General features: G+C 47.9%; 1 protein-coding gene across 1 annotated transcript in view; it reads right to left on the reverse strand.

Annotated features, from left to right (window-relative positions):
• The window catches only part of Coro2b (coronin 2B), a 103,986-nt gene that overhangs the window by 14,250 nt on the left and 64,540 nt on the right, over positions 1 to 25,196 (reverse strand). The window contains exon 3 of the mRNA XM_051197706.1: positions 10,751 to 10,867. Within this exon, the coding sequence (XP_051053663.1) occupies positions 10,751 to 10,867 (117 nt within the window). The remainder of the gene's footprint in view (positions 1 to 10,750; positions 10,868 to 25,196) is intronic.

The raw sequence follows: 25,196 nt of genomic DNA on the forward strand, positions 1-25,196 counted from the left end.
GTGTTGAGATTACAGGAGTGTGTCACCACACGTAGTGAGATGTAGTGAGATAGTCACTTTGTCTGCACCTGTGGCACAGACCACGCCCATTGGGGGTGGGGACAGGGGCGGATGTTACCTGGGGGAACTAATTCTGAGGAAGGTGCTCCAGGACCTCTCTTGCTTGCAGCCCGGGACAGGAGAACATCCGGAGGCATCCTTGGGACCAGGAACCTGCTGGTGTTCATCTGTCTATGTTGTAAGTTATTTCTCCCTGAATAAACATCTATTCGCCCTGTTTCTGATCCTTATTAAACCTCAATAACCATGCCTAGTTGTTGTATGGGTTACTGGGGATTGAACTCAGGGTTTCATGCATGCCAGACAAGTACTCTACCAACTGAGCCACATCTTCAGCCCCCAGCATGCTGTTTTCCTGCCAAGCTCAGACTATCATAGCAGCTTTTAGCAAGCACCAAATTAAAAATCTGCCTTTGTTTTTCCCCAGCAACCCCCTCTCCTTCTGCCCCAGTTCCTCTGTGTGTCTTTCATGGTGAGTCCCCTATTCTGTCCCTGACCCTGGAGGGACATCTGGGCAGAGGGAGCCTCTGGTCTGTGCTAGGAGACAATAGATTCAAAGGCAGAGCATCCATCTAGGGGTCAGGCCTGAGCCTGGATGATGGAGCTGCTGTTTGCAGTCTGGTTGATGCCAAGCAGCAGAAAAGGATGGTCTGGGGAGAGAAGGATGGGCCAAGAATGGTCCAGGTGGAGAGCTACAGAGAAGAGCATCACAGCCCCAGAGAGGCACCGAGCAGCAGCTAGACCTTAGCCACTAATCCTCATCCCAGAGGGCTTCAGTGGCTCCATTCAAGCATGCTTCTCAAATTTTGCCAGTGTGTGTATGTGTGTTGGACAAGTGTGGGGGATGGGGGTGGGGAGCCGGGGGGCAGGGAGGGTGTCCTTGCTCTTGCCTTGCCTGGCCTACTGGGATGTAAAATGAGACAGTGGTGGCAATGTTTATCAGTTATAGTGTTGTATAGAACTACAGAATTAAGATGAGAAGTGGATCCTTCTTCCTTCGTTCCTTCCTTCCTTCCTTCCTTCTTCCATTTGTTTATTCTTTCAGTGGTTCTGGGGTTTGAGCTCAGGGCCTCACCCATACAGTATAACCATGTAATCATGTAATTGTTCTTTTTTTTTTTTTTTAATCATTGTTAATATTATTTCCTGGAGCATAACCAGCTGGAAAGGAAAGATCATACATGACAACAACTCTGGGCACCTTTTCAAAAAAATTATTTATTTGTGTGTGTGTGTGATTATGTATAGGTATGTGTGATATGCTTGTGAATGTGGGCACACTCTTGTCACAATGTGCATATGGAGATAAGAAGATACATTTGGGGAAGGAACTTAGGTCCTTGAGCTTGCTCAGGAAGTGTTTTTAGTTACTGAGCCATCTCACTGGTCCTTGAGTACCTTTAAAACAACCCCCTTTCAAAATTTAACCTTCACCTTGTGAGTAAGAAGGAAACATCAGGGGAAAAAACTTTGAGATATAATTTATTGGTTAGAATAGGCAACTAGGGGGAAAGGGCGGGGCAGGGAGGGCATACGCGTGAATGTTTGTCAAGGTTTGCTGGAATGCCCGGAAACTGTGTGTATTGATGCTACTACAAATTGGAGGGCCTCTTCTGGATGCCACTTGGTAGTCTTTAGGAAAGCCACTAAGACATTTATATGACACTTTAGAACTTTTTTATTTTTAAAATGTTTTCCTTTTTAAATTTAAATGAGAAACAATCTTATTTTATACATTAATTCCAGTTCCCTCTCCTTCCCTTTCTCCCATGCCCCCCACCGACCCCCATCCCTTAAAATATTTTTCGAGGGGAATATATTAACATTTTAATGTGATTAACTTCAGGATAGGCAAATTCATCCATACATATATTATATATTCTTTTTTAAAAAAAACTCTACTAATTAAAATTAAGGGGGAAAAAAAAGCAAACTTATTGCCTGGCACTGGTGGCACATTTCTTTAATCCCAGCACCCAGAAGGCAGAGGCAGGTGGATCTCTGTGAGTCTGAGGCTAGCCTGGTCTACAAAATGAGTTCTAGAATAGGCTCCAAAGCCACACAGAGAAACCTTGTCCCCCCCCAAAAAAAAACCCAAAAAGAAAACTATCTATCTATCTATCTATCTATCTATCTGTTTTACATCCCAGCCTCAGCCTCAGTTTCCCCACCCCTCTCTCCTCCTAATTCCTCCTGTCTACTCCCTCTATTCCCACCTCCCAATCCACTTCTCTTATTTCTGTTTAGGGAAGGGTAGGTCTCCCATGAGTATCAACAAAACATAGCATATCAAGTTGCAGTAAGACTAAGCGCCTCCCCATGTATTAAGGCTGGGTAAAGTGACCTAGTATGACGATAAATATTTTGTTTTGTGTCTGTGAATGTGTGTCTATGTGTGTATGTATGTATATCTGTGTCTGTGTATGTATGCACACTTGAGTGCAGTGCTAAAGGAGGCCAGGAGAGGGCACTGGATCACCAGGAGCTGGACTTGCAGCACCTGATATGGGAGCGAGGAACTACTGGATCTTTTGGAAGAGAAGTAAGCACACTTAACTATCACTGAGTCATTTCTCCAGTCCCTTATATGATACTCTGTGACAGTGTGGTGGTTTGAATGAGAATGTCCCCTATCGGCTCTGTGAACACTCCATCCTCAGTTGGTGATGCCATTTGGGGAAGTTTAAGAGGTGTGGCCTTGTTGGAGGAAGTATTCTATTATGCATGTTTCTCAACTTTATTTTTTTCATGTGATTGCAGCTAGTGAATATCTTTGCATACTGCTATACACAGATACACTACATATATATGTATAAGCATATGTAAATGTATACTATATATATATGTGCTTATTCTTTTGTATGTGTTCATGTGTATTGGGGCCAAAAGTTGAGGCATGGCCCCTGCCCAGGGTCCAGCCCCACTCACTAGCTGAGTGACACTGGATGAGCCATTAACCCCTCAGAGGTTTTGGCTCTTGATCTAGAGACCTGTGTGCCTTGTGGAGGCTTGTGGGTTCAGAATCTCTGACACTGCTGAGTAACATTGCCTGTGGGAAGAAACCACTCAGCTAGACCCACAGCAAAAAGTTGGCACCAGAAACTTTAAAAAAGCTGAAGAGGAGGTGCTGTTCATAGTGGGTTTAAAACACCAGAAAGGAACTCTGGTCCCTTAGTATGCATGGAATTTGCTGGAAACAAAGTGTATCTGGGATGTGGGAGGAACACTGTGGTTCTGCCCAAAGGGTGTGCTGCAAGTTTACTTCCATAAAACAGGAAACCCAAGAGTCTGCCAAACAGGATTTGGGGAAGGAAAGGGTGGGGAGAATTGTGGAGAGTGCTTCTCCAGCAAGCCAGCTGTGCCCCTGACAGCCCCCTTCCAGCCCAGAGCCACATTCAGTCACATTTAATCTATTAGCTAAGGGGAGGGGGTGCTGTGGGTGGCTTCCAGGGGCTCAGAGTCTTCTGCAAGATAGCAGACATGCACAGAAAAGTGAGAGCAAGATCAGCACATTATGGACAATAGATAAAGCCTGAAAACCAGTGTCTGCATGGGTGGGGACCAGGCAGCTAGCCAGCAGAGCTCTCACAAGCTCCCTGTAAATCCAGGCTTTGACCGCAGCCACTGTGTGTCTGTGGCCAAGTTTCTTAGATTTTTCTGACCTTGTTCTCTCAGCTGAAGGGTAACTCACCTGTTCTACATCTTATCCACAATTGTCAGGAAGACCAAAGGTAAACTGAATATACCCTCCCAGGAAGATGACCATTGGCTAGTTTTATGATAGCTTGACACAAGCTAGACTCATTTTGGAAGAGGGAACCGCTATTGAGATAATGCCTTCACCAGATTGGCCCTTGTGCATTTTCTTGATTGGTGATTTATGTGAGAGGGCACAGCCTGCTGTAGGTGGTACCTCCTCTGTGCTGGAGGTCCTGGGTTATAAAAGAAAGCAGGCTGAGCAAGCCATGGAGAGCAAGCTAGTAAGTAGCACTTCCCCATGGTATCTGAATCAGTTCCTGCCTCCGTTCCTGTCCTGACTGTCTTGGATGAGGGATTGTGATGTGGAAGTATAATAAATAGAAACTCTTTCATCCCCAAGTTCCTTTTGGTAATGGTGTTTATCACAGCAAGAAAAATCCTCACTAAGTCAATGGCCATGAATTTGTAATACCTACTTAAGTAATGTTTATGTAACATTAAGGATCATTGACAACTTTTCTATAATTTATTTTATGTGCATTGGTGTTTTGCCTGCATTTTTGTCTGTGTGAGGGCATCAGAAGTTCTAGAACTGGAGTTACAGATAGGTGTGAGCTACTATGTGGGTGCTAGGAGTTGAATCTGGGACCTCTGGAAGAGCGACCAGTGTCCTAACTGCTGAGCCATCTTTCCAGCCTTCTATAGACAACTTTTCTATAGGTCAAACTTCAGATGTGACTCTTTTTTCTTTTTAAAAATAATTATATTTTAGTGTGTGTGTGTGTGTGTGTGTGCATTGTATCTGTGCGTATGTGTCTGTACATGCAGATGCTTGTAGAGGCCAGAAGAGAGCGTTGGATCCCCTGAGCTGGAATTACACGCGATTGCGAGCCACCTGGCATAGGTGCAGGGTACATTAGGAGCAGTGCTCTCTGCAACTGGGTCATCTCTTCTGCCCTCTTCTTTTCTTCCTTTCATTCATTCTGAATTGGTGTTTGAGACAGTGTCTTATATTGCCCAGGCTGTTCTTGAACTTACCATGTACCTGGGGATTGATTACCTTAAACTCTGTTCTTCTACTCTTTAATGCTGAGATTATGGGTATGATCTGCTGTGTCTGCCTTTTTTGTTCTCAAAACTAAGGCCTCTGCATCTTTTGTTCCTGCAACATCTACAGGAAAGTAATTCATGCAGTCATGGCCTCCTGGGACTACATGGCTCTTTCTTGAAGGCCTGGCTGAGGCTGTTCCACAGTTAACTTTGATTTTTAAAAGCAGGAGTACACTATAAAATAACAATTAAAATTATGCACAAGCACACAAACTTGGAACAAGGTGGTTTATTATCACTACCAAGTCTCATGGGATGACTGTCATTATGTATTGTGCTTTTATTTTAAAAGTTGTGTGTGTGTGTGTGTGTGTGTGTGTGTGTGTGTGGTTTCTAGTGGGTCCTAGGGATTTGTACTCAGGTCCTCATGCTTGCACAGTGGGGTTTACTGACCAGTGAGACATCTCTTGGCTTCCAAAGGGCCAGCACCCCCCCCCCCTGTGCCCCATCCATCCATCCATCCATCCATCCATCCATCCATCCATCCATCCATCCATCCATTTTTCTTGTTTTTCGAGACAGAGTTTCTCTGTGTAACAGTCCTGGCTGTCCTGGAACCACTCTGTACACCAGGCTGGCCTTGAACTCAGAGATTTGCCTGCCTCTGCCTCTCAAGTGCTGGGATTCAAGACCACGCTGGGTCTTGCACTTGCTGTTCTTTACAGGAAAAGCAGCACAGTAGGTCTGTCAACATCAGCATCAAAATGTACTGTACTGTGGCATTACCACAGGTACAGAGTCACCCGGCCACAGCAACTTCCTGTGGTCATGTCAACCCTATTCAGTCTTAATGGAAATGCCACCATGTCCTCACCTTTTGGGGTGCAGAGACCACTCACTGATGGCCAGCTCCATGGTACAGGCCACTCTTCCTGCCTCCATAGCAGGGAGAATGCTGCCTGGCACAGATTAGGCACCCAGGATGTATTTATTTTCTTTCTTTTTTTCTTTCTTTGCTTCCTCCCTTCCTCCCCATCCCTCCCTTCCTCCCCCATTCTTTCCTTCCTCAGAATGGGGATTGGATGCAGGGTCTTGAGTCTGTTAGGTATGTACTCTACCACCGAGCTCCTCAGGAGGGGCATTAGTTTTGGGTTGTAGAGAGCAGATGGAGTGGTGGAGCTTGAATAGAAGGTGAAAGAAAGATGCTGAGCTTGGCCGGCCAGGGAGAGGGACTTCTCTGGCTGCCCCTCTTTTCTCTTGGGAATCTCTCTCTCCCTCCGCCCCTCCCTCTCTCCTTCCCTTCCTCCCCTGTTCTACGGGTGGGGGGTACCCCGTGAAGGACTGGGAGCTTGAGCCTTGGAAAGAAAGCTGTACTGCTCTTCCCTGCCTGCCAGCCAGCTGCCCTCCCTAGCTGCGGCAGAGGCTATAAAAAGCACAGCCCTTCCACAATAGGTGACATCACCCAGCAGGCTGGCGGAAAGAACTGGATTCTCTGCCAGATGCCAGGCAGAGCTATGGTCCCTTCCCTCCCCCAGGATGAGGCCTCTGGGGTAGAAGCTTGGGCAGGCTCCCTGAATCCTGCGGGGATGTAGGGGATAGACTACAAAAGACTCTCATGCCTTGGAGGAGGGGAATTGATCCCAAGGGACACAGCAATCTTGCCTGTGCAAAAAGACTTCCCTGGGGCGAGGGATGGGGAGGAGCTGCTGGAATGTTTTGGGACCTGGAACAATAGGGTCAGTGAGGGATGGGCGTGTACTTCCAGAGGAAAGGACCAGACTTGCAGCAAAGGCTCCCAGTCCTGCTAGGGGTGGCTGTGTCTGGCAGACCTGTGGACCTCCCAGACACACCTCTGCATGTATGATGCACAGTAAGTGGACCCTTCAGGCTGGAATGGGTTGATGGAGGAAGTCCAGGAGAACTTAGAGCAGGAAGGCCTGGCAGAGGCTTCTTACATTCTGGCTTCCAGGCCCAGGTGGACAGGACTCTCTTGCATGAGTGCTCAGTGCCCAGCATGGGTCACACAAAGAAGACACAAAGAGAGTGCAATGGTTCCAGGCTGTCAGCCTGCCATGGCTCTGAGCCTCAGTTCCTCCCCTGTAGAAACAGAGCCCGACAAGGCAGCAGGTAGGAGTCTGGGGAGCTGCTTGGGCTCAGACACCCCATGTAACCTTGGCTTCAGGGTTCAGTTCTCTAGGAGCAGGCAGGTTTCACCCTAAGGCCCCGTGGCCTCCAATGCTAAGGTCCCAAGCACTGGACAGATGTGGGTTAAGGTGGGCTCAGCCTGGCTTCTGGAGCATCTGGCCTGGCAGCTGCCAAAAGCTTAGCTCTTCCCTGATCACCTATCTAGATCAGCAGCCTGGGTCAGTGGCTGGGGGTGGGGGACTCTTCCCATTCTCTGCAGTGCCTAGCTTGCCTCTTCCCACCCCTCCTTCCACCTCAGGTCTCTCTCTCTCTCTCCCTCCCTCCTTTCGCACGCGCACGAGCGCGTGCGCGCGCGTGTGTGTGTGTGTCCATCGGTCCCTTCTCCCTGCACACTCTGTGTGCAACCTCCATTCAGCTGGCTGGAGTCTCATGCCCTCAGAAAACATGGTTGTAATCCCTTCAGGTTCTCAACCTCCATCTGCTGGACCCCAAAGGATGCTCAGATGGCTTGTGAAGCTCAGGTGTCACTTCTGAGTTTTGCTTCTCACCCTGCCTCTCATGCTTTGTCTATCCCAGCCACCCTTTGCAGCCTTCTCTCCTGCTCACTCAGCTAGTGACATCACCCACAGCTCCGCCATGCTAGAGGACTTTCCTTTTCTTAGGTACCATGTGTACTTCCTCTGGAAGCCTGGGTCAGGGCTCTTCCTGGGTTATTTAACCCTTTCTCTTTAGATCAAAGTGTGACCATACTGGCAGGAATGAAGATACCCTAATTAAATTTGTTCCCTCCTTTTCCTTATTAAACTGTTGAGACAACGCCCCCAATAAATTGAAATTCCCACAGGAATCTCATGCAGGGAGAAACAAGAGGCCTAGTCCTGGTGAGATAAGCCAGAGACAGAGATCATTTCAAGGAAAGAGATTTCATACAGCTTTCCAAGCCTGTTTGGCCACCCTGAATAAGAGACTGGAATCCACCATTAATGGGTTTGTGATGGACAGGTCCATATCCACCAGGAGTGCCTACTGTATAAATAATTTACCAAATGAATCCCCTTTATCTGTGGTTCATTACTTTGTTGAATTGGGGTATTGAGGATGGGTGGCCCAGGCTCTGGCCCTAAGAAACAAATCCTGAGTCTTTCGGGGCCAGCCCTCCCAATTCTGCCCTTCCCGTATCTGGGTCATCATTAGTCCCTCTCTCTTGTCTGTACCCACACTATTTGTGGAACTTCAGTGTAGCCTTGACTCATCCGCATCGTGGCTTCTCTCTAGCTGGTGGGCCCTGCCTCCTTCCTGCAGCTGTTTGCCAAGCAGGGCTGAGACAGCAGGCATCTATGAGGTGCCAGGCACAGGGTTAGGCTCCCTCACACCCCTTCACCAATGCTGACAAGGGTCCTGTTATTATTTATTACCTCTGAAATGAGCAAAGCCAGGGCCCAGAGTGGTGAAGCCACTTGGCACCCAGCTAATCAGTGGCCTTGAGGTCTCATCCCAAGGCCACCAGATTCTGCAGTCAAGTTCTCTTTGGACCTCAGAAGCCCATCAGGCCCAGTTTGTCAATCAGTGGGTACCAATCACTTGGCTCCTGTAGCAGGGCTGAGCCCTGAACTTCTCTGAACATACACCATGGATGTCTTGTGCACTGGGTGCATCCAGGAGGATGAAGCAGCAGTGGGTGAAGAGGAGGCTGAGCTAGCACCAGATAGGTCCATCTTGCCTTGATGTGGGTGAAAGAAGCTATGACCAGGGAGGCAGTAGTCCCAAGAGCTGGGGCCTGACCTGCTCCTCTCCATACTGAGACTGTTTCCCTTCCCAGCTGGGTCTTACACTGTCCCGTTGTGTGCTACATCTTCCCTCAGCAGTGCCCATCTTCCAGGGCAGCATGTGAAGTGCTCCCCCCACCCCTGGCCAGAGTGCATGCATGCATGCAGGAGCCCCACTTCTCAGAGTGCTCCCTGCTGGCTGGTGAGTCACTCCATACTTCAGTGGGCAGGGACAGAGCCAGATGGAAACACTGTCCTTCCTGGCTCCCTGGTTGGGTAGCAGTCTTTCCTGCTGAGCCCTAAGCCTGTGTTCCCTAGACCCACCAGCTCTATCTGCCTTTCTCCCAGCCCAGTGAGCAGCCAGTGATTTCCCTGATGCTGTCACCTTTCCTGGCTCTACCACCTCCTGTCCACATGTCTGCAACCCTAGCCTTCCTGTGACCTGTTAGCTGTTCCCCTGGTCACGGGAAGGTGCTAAAGAAAGTAACAAAACCAACAGATTTCCTTTACCACCTCCATTCACTGTCCCCACAGGCACTTTCTTCACAGTCGCTGCCCTCAGGGATCCCTCCAGTCAAATCCTCTTCCCTCTCCAGCAACCTCCACATCTCCGTCATGTAAGTTCCCAGCCTGCCAATCTCACCCTCAACTTGATGAATTCATGGAGATGCTACTGTCAGTCTCCTCTTTCCATCACATTTATTCAATCATTTATTCATTTCCCATCTATCATCTACCTACCATCTATCAATCATCATCTATCATCTACCTACCATATATCAATCATCATCTATCTCTCTATCTACCATCTATCAATCATCATCTACCTCTCTCTCTGTCTATCTCTATCATCCAATCATGTATCCATCCAACCAATCATCTCTCTGTCAGTCCATGCACCCAGACATCCAACCATCCATGCATTGTGTATTCTTCCATCGAAGTACACGCCCTTCCACTGGTGTATCTAACTGTTCATTCAGTCCATGGCAGGTATTTTTTTTAGGTGTGAGGTGCTGTGTTAGATGCTAGGGATGCAGAGCCAAAAATGGGCCATATTCTTTTCCCTCTGGCGTTCTTTTCCCCCTGGGAAGACAGGGACCCAGCTCTGAAGTCCTCTTCAGTTCTAGTACCCTGCGTTCATGACCTGTCTTCAGACAATGCCAGTGGGCACTAGGTAGTCACAGTAGCCTGGCTGGAAAGCAGAGCCACCTTCATTTGGGAACAAAGGGACCCCTATACCATTTTGGCTAACATTTTGAATCCTATTCTGTTCCACTGCCCTTCTGAGGCAGCCACACCAGAGGAGGCAGGGAGTACAAAGCTGTGATGATGCCAGTGTCCCTGGCTTTTTCAGCCCCCTGTCAACCTCCATCTCTGGGGATTGAACTCAGGTCCTCTTGCTTTAGCAGCCTGAGCAGTGCTCCAGCTCCTCCTCTTCCCTCCCGTCTGCATGTCCACCCGCTCTCCACCCACCCCATCTCCTCCGTTCTCCCTTCTATTTATTTTATCTTCCCACAAGGGGTAAGATGTAGAAAGTTGGAATTCTATGCCCTTAAGATGATCCTTGTCACCACTGTCCTTGAAGCCACAGCTCCAGAGGACAAATATGGATCATTCACCATGTCAGCCTGCATAACTCAAGCACCCTCTAACCCTTGCCTCACCCCCTCCTTCCTCCCTGCTGGTCTGCCCCTCCTCCCCCACCTGCCCTCCATCATAGAGCTCAGGCAGAGGCTGAATCACACCTAATGTTTTGGTTCTAATTCTCACCTGCAAAACAACACTTCCACTCTCAGTCAGCCACTGAAACATGGGTGTGGCCAGCAAAGATCCTCCCCCTTGGTCCCTCCCTGACCCCTGTCCTCTCTATCCTGGGATTGGCTGGAGAAGGAAGGAGAGAATGGGGACAGGGCTGAGAGGAAAAAGGCGGTAGTGTGTTGGGTAGTGTGTGGACAGAGGCTCTCTGGGAGAAGCAGGGAGGTGTACACTCAGGGTCGTTGCTGGGGACCATCCACTGCTCAGCTCACCGAAGTGTCCTCGGAGCACGAGGCGATGATGTTGTCAATGAAGGGATTCCATTTGATGTCCAGCACATTGCCTTGATGACCACATACCTTGGGGTAGTTTGGCTCAATTCTGCCTGTCTGCAAGGGAAAAACAAAGCATTAGTTTGGTGTCCCCACTCAGAATGGCTCAGAAAGGAAAGATCTTTTCCTGGGCTTCTCTCTGTTGCGGTGGGTTCCCTTAACTGGGGCAGGCTCCCTTACATTAGTGGGCTGCTCAGGCCCTTTACTTAACTTTTCATGTTTTGATGGAAAGTCATAGGCTGTTTTGACCTCTGTGACCCAGCCAGCTGCTGCTTTTTCTCAGCAGGCTGGAGCCACAGCCAGGGCCTTAAATATTCCTGGACTCTGATAAAAGTGTCAAGGCTAATACCCAAAATAGGGGAGTAAGAAACCCTTCCCCATCCTTTCCTGAGCTCAGCTTCCTTAAACCCTTCACTTCGTGGGGGGGGGAGGGGCTGGTGGGATGGGGATGATAACAACTGTTCAAGGCTAGCCCTCAGCAAGTCAGCATCACCAATGCTTGAATGCTGCTACTTACAGTGTTTCTTTCCTTAGAATCCAGGTGTCTGGAGGACACCTTGCAGGAGGGTTCTCTTGTGGGAATTGTGATATTTTTTGGAGTGGGTGCATGTGGGTATGTGGGCTGGAGGTTACAGGACAACCTCTGGTGTTCCTCAGAAGCCATCCACCTTACTTTTAGAGACAGGGTCTCTCACTGTGACATGGGACACACCAAATGGACTAGATTGGCAGGCCAATCAGCTCCAAGGATCTTGTGATATCATTTTCCCCATTCCCTGCTAACTGTGCCCCCATCTTTTATGTGGGTCCTGGGGATTAAATCAGGCTCCCATGCTTGCATAGGAGGCATTTTTTTACTAAATCGCTTCAATAGCTCCATTAATGTCATTTTTTGTTTTAGCTTATTTTGTTTTGTACATATGTCTGTGTACTACATGTGAGCCCTCAGAGGTCAGATCCCCTGGTTAGAGACAGCTGTGAACTACCACATAGGCTCTGGGATTCAAATCTGAGTCCTTTGGAAGAGCAGCCAGTGCCCTTAACTACTGAGTCATCTTGCCAACAACACTGTTTGTCTTATTGAGGCAGGTTATCACTCTTAACTCATAAAACTCATTCTATAGAGTTGGCTTAGAATTCCTGGTGTTCCTTCTACGAGCCTTCCAAGGGCTGGGATTACAGGCATGCACCACAATATCTGGTTTATTTGGTGGGGGTGGGACCCAGTTCTTTTACTGTAATCCAAGCAAATACTCTACCAACCAATCTACAGCCCCAGCCCTAGGCTGTAATTTATAACAAGACTTAAGCTGAGACTGGGCCATATACGACCTGGGATCTACTAAAGCGTCATCACTAACTGTCACAGCAAACCTGTGAATTAGACCTGAGGAAATGAAGGCCCAGAAGGCTAATTAAGTCCCCCAAATCAAACAGCTGAAATTGAGGCTGAGACCTCTTTCTTTCTTTCTTTTTTTCCTTCCTCTTTTCCTTTTCTTTCTTTTTTTTTTTTTTTTTTTTTTTTTGTTTTTTTGTTTTTTTGTTTTTTTGTTTTTTTTTTGAGACAGGGTTTCTCTGTGTAGCTTTGGAGCCTGTCCTGGAATACTCTGTAGACTGGCCTCGAACTCATAGAGATCCATCTTCCTCTGCCTCTGCTGGGATTAAAGGCGGGTGTCACCAACGACTGGCCAGGCTGAGATTTTCAAACAGTGCGATTCCTTAGGGCAAGCCCTCTGAACCTTGTTGTTCTTGGCCAGTGCCTCAGGCCCCCTCAGCTTGGCAGCTGATCTTGCCAGTGCCCTCGCTCACTTGCTCTCTGCCACAGCAACTCCTTCCGGCACTCATCTCAAAGCTGCATGTGAGTGCCCACTGAGCAAAGCTGTCTGTGCAGCTCAGCTCCCAGCCCTGCCCAGGCCACTCTGAGAGGCACCAAGGCAGTCTGTCAGTAGTTGGCCATCAGGGACACCGACTGATCTGGGCACATGGGGATGGATGAGCCGGCACTGGAGGGACTGGGAAAGGAACAACTTTACCTATTTTTTAAAGTGTGTGTGTGTGCGCGCATGCACATTCCTGCGCTTGGGTGTGCCTCCCACAGCAGGCATGTGGAGGTCAGAGGACTTATACTTTTACATGAATTCTGGGGCTAAACCTCAGGTCATCAGTGCTGTGTGCAAGCATCTTTACCTGCTGAGACATTTTCTTCCCCCTGTATTTTAAACACTTTGTCTTAAAGACAAAATCTCATATAGTCCGGGTTGGCTTCGAACTTGATACCTGTGGTTGACCTTGAACTTCTGTTCGTTGTGCTTCCAGCTCCTGAGTGCTAGGATTGCCGGCATGCACCATCGCTCACCAGTTTATATCAGCTAGAGATGGAACTGGAACCTAGGGCTTTGTGCCAGGGCTAGGCAAACACTCTACCAACTGAGCTGCATCTCCAGGCCCAAAAGACCTTAGGACACATTGGGCAGACGTAATAGATGCAAATAACCTCATGAACACAGTGGAACAGTTAAGATGTGATAAATTTTTAATACTCTGTGCCTTGGCTTTTATTATAATTTATTTAATTGTAAGTTAATGTAATTTAATTTTTAATAAAGACCACACTTAACAATCGGCTTTAAGAAAAATCCTAGAAACAGCCGTAGGCTCTTGTAAGGTGGCACACACTGGCACAACACAACAATCCTAGTACCACTATGACTTCCGCACATTTGCTGCAATGACATAAAGATGAAATAAAGTCAAATGTCTTGCCAGACATTCTAAAATTACTTACATACATACATACATACATATCTTTCTATACATACACGCACACACACATCAGTGTCAGGGGATCTGATTTTAAGGCTAGTCTGCACTACAGAGACAGACTTCCTCATAAATAAATAAATGAATACACAAACAAACAAATAAATAGAGTAACTAATGCATTCCCCATAGGGGTTGTAATAACGCAGACCCTCATCTGTCTGTCTCCAAGCCTGGCTGCAAACTGCTATTGGATTCCTTCTTCCAATACTTAATGCCAGCCCCCACAAGTACTCTGACACCAGTGTGGACAGATACTATTAATATATATTAGTATAATCAGATTTGGGTTAGAGAGATGGCTCCGCTGGTACAGAGCTTTCAGACCTGAGCTTGGATCTGTGGCACCCAATAAGAGCAGTAGCATTCATCTATATCTTGGAAGCTCACAGACAGGCAGATCCCTGGGGTTGGATTGACAACTAGTCTACCTGAATTGGCAAGCTCCAGGTTCAGTGAGAGAACTCCTCTCAAAAACTCAAGGTGTAGACTGGCTGAAGAAGACACTCAGCACTGACCTCTGACCTACACACACACACACACATACCACACACACATACAAACAACATACATACACTCACACACACAAATACAGACACACAGAGACACACCACACAGACACATACACACAGGTACACACACACCACATACACACACGCACACACATACATGCACACACCACATACAAACCACATATACACACACACAAATACAGACACAGAGAGACACACACCACACCACACACAGACATATACACACAGGTACACACACACCATATACACACACGCACATACATACACATATATGCACACACACTACACAGGCACACACACATACACACACACATACACATATACACACATGCACACATGTGCAAAGGAAAGAGTGGCCAGCCCACTTTCTGTAGGGGCTACAAGCAGAGCATCATCTCACATGTCTGCCTCCAAAGCAGCTGCTGGGTGCTGTCCAATGCTGCCTTCTCATATTTAATACAAGCTCCCCACCAATACACAGACTGCTGTTACTAATATATCTTACCAAATATGATCAGATTTAAACCTCACAACACTTCGATTTTACAGCCAAGAAAACAAGTTTGGTTTGCTTCTGAGTGTGCTCAGAATGTGACACATCAGAATGACTTGCAGGCTTGTATTTCCTGTGGCCTGTGGGCTGCAAGTATCCCAGAAGAGCTATGAAGACATGCCAACATATTAGTGGATACAATGTTATATTGTAGTGTCAAAAGCTTGGACAGCCTTGATAGACATCAGTGCACAGAACTATCCCTATGGTAGATTCCTTGGGGGTTGGAGTGAAAGATGACATTTGGTTCTTGAGCCTCTGAGGGCTTTAGCTTCCACAGAGCCAGACAGGGACTTAGTGTAGGATAGATGGGAGATCATGGGGAGGAAGGAAATATAGATGAGGATTAGGTTGCATGGAGATCCATTCTACCTGTCAATATTCCAAGTTAGGGGAATGGCTTTCCTGGAGCCACTGGGCAAGATCATCCTAATTCTTTTATATCATTAAAATTTTGAAAGTACTTTATTTAGTATATGAGGAATGGCACACATATGCACACATGTACATGTATGAGAGTAAGCATACTATGGTGTCCATGTGGAGGTCAAGGGAAAACTTTCAGGAGTCAGTTCTCTCCTCCCAATACATGGGTCCTGGGGTCAAACTCGGGTCACCAGGCTTGATGGCGAGTGCCTTTACCCACAGAACCGACCATCTCACTGGTTCTAAATTTTATTTTCCAGACAGCATCTCATGCAGCCTATCAGGCCAGCCTCTAATTCATTTTGTAGCTAACTTGAACTTAATCTTCCTGCCTCCAGGCCCAGCTGTGTGCCTGCTAGGACAGCACTGTACCACTGAACTGTATCCCAGATCTCCCTCACCACACTTTTAACAGGCTCATGGCCCTTGGTTAACAGTATCACTTTGAGAATTTACTCCAGGGCAGCACACCAAGACATCATTGCTGAGTTATTGTCCCCTTGTGGAAGCCCTGTGTAGACGAGTTATGGCATGTCAGTTTAACAGCACCCTGTCCGAGGAACATTTACCAGCGTGAGGATTGATGAAAATCTAACATTTAGCGAAGCATTGTTGTGTACTATACACAAACTGATCATCAATACTAGAAACCATACGATCTGTAAGAAAACATACTATAATGTTTGTCGTGAGTATTCCTCACTAGGTGAGTGTTAGTGACTTCTGATTCTTTTATAATTGTGCTGGCTAGTTTTGTTTTGCTTTGTTCTGTCAACTTGACACAAGCCAGAGTCATCAGAGAACAGGGAGCCTCAATTGAGAAAATGCCTCCATAAGATGGGGCTGTAGGCAAGCCTGAAGAGCATTTTCTTATCTAGTGATTGATGCGGGTGGTGCCATCCCAGTCTGGTGGGCCTGGGTTCTATAAGAAAGCAGGCTGAGGAAGTCAGTAAGCAGCAGCCTCTGTGGCCTCTGCACCAGCTCCTGCCTCCAGGATCCTGTCCTGCTTGAGTTCCTGCCCTCACTGCTTTTAATGATGAACTGTTATATGGAATAGTGAATTGAAATAAACGCTTTCCTCCCACACATTGTTTTTGGTCATGGTGTCACAACAGCAATAGTAATCCTAACAAAGACAATAATAAACATTTCATTTTAAAACTTCAGTGCAGGCTTTTAATCCCAGCACTTGGGGGACAGAGGCAGGGAGGTCTCTGTGAGTTCAAGGCCAGCCTGGTCTACAGATCGAGCTCCAGGACAGCCAAGGCTATAAAGGGAAACCCTGTCTCAGAAAACAACACAAAAATTATTTTTATTTAGGTGCCTCTAGCTGTCTGTGTGTCTGCCACATATGTATGCTCACTTGCAAAGACCAGAGAGGGTCTTGGATCCCCTGAAGCAGGAGTAGTAGATTGTGGGCCACCCAGCTGGGTCCTTTGGAAGAAAAGTAATCTTTTTAGCCACTGAACCATCTTTCTAGCCCCTGTCTTAAAATTAAAATCTTAAAAGTAAAAAGATTCTTTTTAATTTTGGTGATAGAACCAAAGATGTGGATATACTAGGCAAGTACTATCCCGTTGAGATGAGCTACACCCTTGACTCCAATATTTAATATTTTAATTTAAAATATACAGATAGACTTTTTTCCCAAATAACCCAGGACTTGGTATATGCCAAGCAAGCTAAGCTATACCCCTAGCTCCATGGATATTATCAAAAAATAAACACCTAGAGTTGAGGTGGCTCACTGGCTCTTCCAGAGGACCCATGCTTGATTCCTAGCACCCACATGGCAGCTTACAACAATCTGTAGCTCTAGTTCCAGTGGATCAGATCAGTCTTTCCTTCCTTCTTTGCTTCCTCCCTTCCTTCCTCTCTTTCTTAATTAATTTTTTGTGTGTGGTTACTTTTGTCTCATGGCTCACATGTAGAGGTCACAGGATAACTTGTGGGAGAGTCAGTTGTCTTTTTCCACCATGTGGTGGGGATGGAACTTAGGTCATTAGGCTTGGTGGTAGGTGCCTTTATCTGCTGAACCATTTCACCAGACCCCTGCTATTATTATTATTATTAGTAGTAGTAGTAATATAGAACATGCACGTGTGGTGATCAGAGGACAACTCTGGAACCAGTTCTCTCCTTCCACCATTCTGTAGGTCCCAGGGCTTGAACTCAGGTCAAGGTCATCAGGCTTGCACTGAAGGTCCTTTTAACTGTGAGCCATCTCACCAGATGAGAAAACCAAACTCTAGAAAGACTTGGCCCAAGTGAGGCAGATGGGAGGCAGAAGAGCAGCTTGTACCTACCTGTTACCTCACAGGCACCCCTGCTGTTTTGGGTGGAGGCAGGAGGCATCAGTGAAAGGTACAGAGCAGTAGAACTTCCATCGTTTTCCTTTCTCACCATATGTCCCCTATTTCCTGTGCTTCTGAACCCTTGCTACACTTTAGAATCATCTGGAAGTTCCCAAAGCCCTCATACCTAGCTACAGAGCTTAGCAGCGCTATCCCTATGTCTAAGAAGGAGGCTGGACTTCAGTGTGTTTGAAAGATTTCTGTTATTCCCATGGGTGGCTCTGTTTGGAAATCACTACTGTGTGATACCCTGTGTTCTCTTGCAGCCTGGATTCCTCACACAGGAATGCATCTGACACTTTCCTACAGATAGACAGGGCTGATGCCACAGGCAGCCTTATCCATGGGAGTGGGGTGGGCATGAGGTAGGAGGTGGTGGCATGCAACCCAGAAGTATGATGGAACCTCTGCCTACCTGCAATTTAGTACCACACATGGGAAGATCAAGCCCATGTTGGTGCTGGGCCGCATAAGTGTTGTCCTCTGTGAGTTCTAAGCCTCATTTCCCCCATCACCTCCCTCTGTGTGCTGTCTCTTAGTCTCAAGGCATTGGATGGACTATCAGTTCTCTTCACTCTCCTCTGGAGGGAAGCTAGTGTTAATGAGGTCATTATCATCTGAGGGCTGTCATCACCTCCCTAAAGCCTGCAGGAAAGGTCAGGTGCCCTGTGCCTCAGGCCCTGGGTTCTAGGGAGTCTTTGCCCCAGTTTTGGTTTACAAACCTCCACACACCTCATCTCCATGAATATCACCTAGAGAAGGTGACTTGATAGGCGAGAAAACTCTTCCCTAGCCCACCTGACAGTGACGGAGCAGGGAGGAGTTTGTGCAGGCTGAGAGCAGTAAGTACCACTGTGTAGTGTGGGAGCATCTCATGTTCCCTCCCACGGGGTCCTTCATCCAAGGTGCCACTTACAGCCCCTCCCCAGCTGGAGTAGCATTAGCTCCTGAGGACAGACCCACTTCTGGCTCCAGAAGGAGAGGTACGGGGGTCACCTCTGTCCTTGGTTCTGGGAAGTGTCTGTTCAGAGTCCTCAAAATGGACAAGAGATTCCTTGAGACTGGAGTAGCAGATTATGTGTGTGTTGGAGGGACACTGGCTCTCTGCCACTGCAAGCCTCAGAGCGCATACTTGTCTTTGCTGTGTGCTAAAACCCAAAGACATAGGAACTCATTCACACACACACACACACACACACACACACACACACACACACACACACACACACTCTGCAGAGCCTGGTAGATCTATGGAGAAGAGGGAAGAGGGATTTTGGTGACAACCTGGCAGGGGTCTGAGTCCCTTCCCCTGGCTGTTCTCTGCCTATTAGTCAGGAAGGCAAAGAGCCTGAGTCTGCAGTACAGGGGGCTGTGCTTGCTGAGAAGGGTTTATGTATAGGGCAGGGGGCAGAGAGACAGGGGACAAGCAAGATCTAAAGAAGGGGATGGGGGACAGCTGCAGAAGGCCTCATACCTGCAGATATCTGGATCTACTTAGAAGACCTGAAAACATGGAAAAGGACCAGACCAGAGAGGAAGGCCTGGCTCAGACTTCTGTCCTGGGAAGCAATCTAGGCTTTACAAGCAGTGGGAGCCATGGATCATCCTATGCACAGGTGCTCTGTTGGAGCACCCAGAAGCATGCCATAGAGTAGCCAGTGTTCTTGGATAGCCCAGGAGTCTAAGGGAGGCAGGAGGCATTGTCCCCATGAGCAGGCCTTGCATGACACCAACACCTTCACATCCTGTGCCACTGAGGTCCCCTTCCCCATCCCTTTAGCCAACCATTTCCAAGCTGTTCTACACTAGTGGGCAGATAGGTAGCTGAGCTCGGCACCAGCCAGCCTACCTGGAGGACCAACTCCAGATCTTTTTCTCTTCCTATGCACCTGACAGAGCTGATCTAATCTTCAGGAAGGGTCCTCTGTCCCCTGTTCTCCAGCAGGGCATGTGGGCAGCTGAGGCATGTAGGCACACCTCTCAGTGTGACAGATGAGAAACCCTAGGCTCAGAGCCAACAACCAACCACCTTGTTCAAGGTCATATAACACCACAGAGCTGGTGGCACCACTACCAGACCTTGCCTGGGGCTTGTTCTTGGGGGAATAAGCTGTCTATGAAGAGCCTCATGCCCTAAGCCTACAAAACCATACTCTTCTGGATTTCAAGACCTTAAGTGTGATGGTGTGATGGTGTGGGAAGACAGCGGAGGACAGCAAGTCATCAATGTTCTAAACCCAGCATTGAGTCTCTGCCGTGGAGCAGACTGTGGCACACAGACACTGTTCCTATTGGGAATATATAAGTGGCTGCAAACATCTGGAAGCTTACAGGTCTGGTGGTGAAGCCTTTGTATTATGTGGTCTGCAGTGAGGAGAAAAAGAACTGTCTGGTTGAGGCAAGAGAAAGAAAAGGAAATTGAGGTCCCAGCCCTGAGTTTTCTTCACCAGCCATAGACCTGTGCTCAACAGGAAGGCAGGGGATGCTGGAGATGTGGCTCAGACCACCATGGAGTGAGCTCTAGGGACTTCAGGGGCTTCTTTATTCTTGCCCTGAACTGACTGTCGTCTGGGGAGAGGGAACCTCAGCTGAGAAAATGCCTCCACCAGACTGGCGGCTGATGTGAGAGGGCCCAGCATTGTGGGTGGTGCCACCCTTGGGCAGGTGGTCCTGGGGTGGATAGGGATGCAGGCTGAGCAAGCTAGGAGAAGCAAGCCAGTAAGCAAGTACTCCTCCATGCCTCTGCTTCAGCTCCTGATTTCCCTCAAGGATGGAAAGTTGTAAGATGAAGCAAATCCTTCCCTTTCCAAGTTGCTCTTGGTCGTGGAGTTTTTATCACATCTATAGAAAACTGAAATAAGGCACTGGCCTTAGTCATTCTGGCTTTTTCCTGGACACTGCCTGCTCCAGAGGAACCCTTCTAGTGCAAGAGGCCTAGGCAGAGATGCTGTATGGATGACCTCAGACAGGAGAATGCGGAGAGCCACTCTCTAGATCAATCTCAAGTGAGGCCTGGCATCCGTGGTACAGAGGCGTCTCAGAGAGCATCTCAAGGACTGGCCAGGCCTTCTGTGTTATTGCCTGCCTATAGATCTCTTTTATAACTCATCAGAGTCAGGGAAAGAAGAGTAGCTGGTGGTCAGAGCCCCTCCTGTCACCAGCAGCCCATTCAGCTCCTCTAGGATAGTCATCTGCTACCCCACTTGACACCCAGGAGCATTACCAAGCCACTGTCACAGTCTGGACAATAGCAGCAGGTGACAAGGACCTTTTATCTCACCCCTGTGGCTCCATGGCTATGTATCCCTGCCTGAGGTTTTGCCCTTTTGGTCTCAGAGTGAAAAGGGAAGGTTTAAAGAATAGGGAAGTCAAATTGGGTGAAATTGCCACCACCCTAGTCCTTCTGCCTCCCTGACAGGCATTTATATTCACTCTTGGAGTCCTGCCCAAGCCTAACATTTAGAGAGTTGTGGGCAGGAGACCGAAGTGCATGAAGGAGATGAAGTTACAGCGTCAGTTTGGCGACATGGGGTCCAGGCAGCTTTGATATCTGTTAGCTTCTGAGCCATCACTAAGCCCCACAGAGGCCTATTTCTCCCTAGTACCTGCTGAGTTAATCCCTACCAAGGCTGAACACCAGCCCTCCTTCCCTCCCTCCCTCCCTTCCCTCCAGGGCCACCCCACCCTCAAGAGACCTCCTTGAGGGGCTCCTGAGAGTGAGGGGAGCTGTGCCCTAAGAAAAGGGAAGAAGGGAAGGTGAGCAACACCAGTCCAAGGAGAGAGGATGAGGCGATGATAATGTGAGGCCGTCCAAGGTCACAGTCCTGCAGACACAGATGTAGAAAACATCCTGGGCCACCTCTGTACCTACTGACTGTGGGTCTCAGGGCAGGAGCACTGGAAACCCATCCCCAGGGTTCCAATGTATTGACTCACTCAGAGGCAGCCACAGACATTGGGGTGTTAGATTCCAATCCTGCGTCTGATGGGTGTGCTCTAGCCAGTAACAGAGCAGTCAATTAGAAGTAGGCTGACTGGAGACAGCTGAGGCAGCTCATGGAGGTGGCTATCCCAGTTACTGGAGCTAACCATTACCCTCCTATCTCAGACTTTCCTTTAGCCAGGGTCCTGAGGACTGCAGTGAAGGTGGGAAGGAGCAGAGGAGGAGACGCAGGGAGAGGAAGCGGCTGGAGAGGGATCAGGAGGGTTGGTTCAGCTCTAGCTTTGTTCCTGTGATAGATGCTGAGACTAGCAGCTGAGTTCAGCTTCGAAGTCTGGTCCACCCTCAGCAAGCTCACACACATGCACACAGAGCAAACTGGATCAGAATGAGCATCTAATTAAAGCTGAACCAATAATTCTTCCTGATCTCTTCCCTCCCATCCTCTCACACACGTAATACAGCTGGTTGAATCAGGATGAATATTTAATTCAAATGGAGCCAATCAGGTTCCTGTCACCCTATTCAAAGTTTCCATTCCCTTCCACACCCCTGTGCTTGTCCCTAATTTATTTCTTCTCCTAGTCTTATTTTCCTTCTCTTAGGCTTTGTGAGTGTCTTATTTTATTATCTGTGTCCTCCATTCAAAGGTAGGCCCCAGGAAGGCTGAGCTTTTTCTCCTTTCCTTCTATCTCTTTCTTTCTTCCTACTTTTATCACTGCAGGGTACCTAACACTACCCATGGTACCTTGAACACAGTAGGTGCTCAAGGAGCATAGTGGAGGAAGTTCTGTCTTCCAGGATAAGCTATACCAGCTGGTATCCACAGAGCATCTAATATGTGTTAGTATTTTCTGAGCATTTAAAAAGTGTCCTAATGCATTACTATCTCCATTTAACTTTATTTTATTTGTCTTTGTATGTGTGTGTGTGTGTGTGTGCACATGCACACACACACACACACACACAGATGCTGATTTCCTGGAGCTGGTGGCAATTGGGTGACACTGTGAAGTGTCAAGCTATTTCTCTAGCATCTTACTGCTTTACATGTGACTTACCCAAAGTCACTGGAGAGAGGCAGAACTCAAAGTCAAGGTGTTTGGGGACTAGAATTCTGCATTATTCCATTAGCCATCTTGCATTTAAGGTTCATGAACAAGCTTATACACATCTCACAGAGGTCTCACCATCCTCTTGGGTGAGGCGCCATCTCCCTAACATTAGGGATAGGAGTGAGGGGACCTGTTTAAGGTCACACTGTAAGTAAATAATGGAGCTAAAACTAGAACTTGTGACTTCACTTCTTCCTAGTCCCCAGTCCTTCCAGCTTCCAGGATACCCTGCACTGTTGCGGATGAGCTTAAGGAAGTGAAGGAGATCTGATGGCCTCCAAGGAAGGGTGAGGGGGCACAGGCTTGTTGAAGTCACAGAGATCCAAGATTGGCAGGTAGAACCTAGAAACATGACTAGAAGGGGGTTCAGAGCAAACTGCAGGGGGAGGGATAGGAATTCCCCAGGCCCTGCTAGATTAGCAGCATTCCGCCAGGATGGCTGCTTTCTCCACATTACCTTCTGCTCTATTTCCCAATAACAGCACGGCTCAGGGAGCTGAGAGCCATGCTGCACTTCAGCCCCGGGGCAGACTAAAATGAATAGGAGGGGCGAGATCGCCTCCTTTCCTAACCTTGCTGCTTTGTAAAACGGACTCCAGTCGGCTGAGACCAGAAACTCTACTATAGAGATTCATTCCTTTAGTGCTCTGCCTTGTTGCTCCAGACTTACTGGTTGCTAAGGCGGTCACAATGGGAGGAGCCAGCTTGAGTGACAGCGCCTACGTGCCACAGTGCACGTGTGGAGGTCAGAGGTCTTCACCATGTTATTTGGGACAGGGGATCTTTTTTGTTCGTTGGTTTGTTTGTTGTTTTTGAGACAAGATTTTACTATGCATGTATATTAGTTACATTTCTATTGCTGTGATAAAATACCATGATTAAGACAAATTAAAAAAGAAAGCATTGGATTGGGCTTACAGCTTCAGAAACCATGATGGTGGAGAAAGACATGGATGGTGGCAGGAACAGCTTTAAGAGCATGTGCCACAACACCTAGTGCTTTTTTGTTTGATGTTTATTTTTATTTATGTGTCTCTGTGTGCCTGTGGAGGAGGGCAGACGAGGATGGCAGGTACCCAGGAGTTGAATAGTGGTTGTGATTTGCCTGACTTGGTATCGGGAACCAAAATTGGGTCCTTTGCAAAAGCAGCAAATGCTCTTCAGCATTGAAACCATCTGTCCATCTTCCCACTGTGGGGCATCTTTCTAGCTCCTTCTTGCTCTTCAATGTGAAAGCCAGGCTAGCCCACCTACAGGGGTCCAGGCTAGTCCACATGCAGGTGTCCCGGTTAGTCCACATGCAGGTAGTTCCCAGGGACTGTCCTGCCTGCTTGCAGGGGCCCTGCACTGAGATGAGACACATATGCTGTCACTTCTAGTTTTACATGGATGCTGTGGAACCAAACTCCAGTCCCTGGCCTCTCCCAGGCTGGCCTTGAACACGAACTTCTCCTGCCTCTGCCTTCTAAATGCTGCTATTACTCCCCAGGTGGGTACTAGCAGGACTGATAGTCTGCAACACCTGGTCACGGGAGGGGCAGGGTAGTTCCCTGATTGACAAAGGGCACTCATTCAATACCCACAGGCAAGTACTGATGTCATTCCCCTATTACAGGCACTTAGGGGGGGTGATTATTAGGGAGGGTCACAGTTGTTAACAATGAGGCTGTGCTATTGCAATTTTACCAGCAGAGGGCGATGGCTGCGCTGCTCTAGGTTTCAGACAAGGAGCAGCTCAACCTTTTCCAAGGCAGAGGCTCCAAAGACAACTTTTGAGAGTGGGCTCTTTCCTTCTACCATGTGAGTTCCAAGGGTTGAACTCAAGCTTGTCAGGCTTGGTGGCAGGCAGGCACCTTTACCTGCTATCTTGGTGGCTCTAAACAGAACCTTTATTACCTAGAGACTGTCAGGGATTTCTCTGATGAGCCCAAACCTGCCCTAAGAAAACTCGGGTTTCTTCAAGCTCAGAGGCAGCCTCACACACTACTTTTCAAGAAACTGAGGTCCATGGTCAAGTCAGTCACAGAGATGGAGTCACCTTCTTGGTGTCTGTGGCCCAGCCTGTGTTTATGCAAAGTAATGCATTTCTCTCAGAGATGATATATCACCCTGTACCCCCACCCCACCCCTCAGGAGTCCTACCACACTCCTTCCTCCTACCTATTTCCCAATGTGCCTCAGTCAGAGCAGGTGCATGTGGTTCCCATTAGGAACTTGACCGTTTTTTCAGGGAAGCTAAGAGGCCCCTGTAGATTTAAACACTAAGGTGTGATATAGCTCATCTAGGTGTATAGGCCTGGATTTAACCCCTAGAACCAAGTAAACTGGGTGTGGTGACACATGCCTATAATCCCAGCACTTGTAGAGGCAAGAGGATTAGATGTCCGAGGTATCCTTGGCTGTATAGGAGTTCAAGGCCAGGCTGGACTATATGACACCCATCCTCAACAACAAAACCCCACCCAGGTATGACCTGAGAGACAAAGGCTGTGGACTACTTTCACATTAGTTGAAGGTCCATGAAGGATGAGGTAGTCCAGACTCTAAATCAGAGAGATGTATTATTACATGGTTTTCGTTGTTTAGCTCAAGTAAGATGCCAACTTGAACTTGGAACCCTCCAGAGGCCTCTCATGGCTTACAAA

This window comes from Phodopus roborovskii, unplaced genomic scaffold (assembly GCF_943737965.1).
Source record: "Phodopus roborovskii unplaced genomic scaffold, PHOROB, whole genome shotgun sequence".
NCBI classification, from domain to species: domain Eukaryota; kingdom Metazoa; phylum Chordata; class Mammalia; order Rodentia; family Cricetidae; genus Phodopus; species Phodopus roborovskii.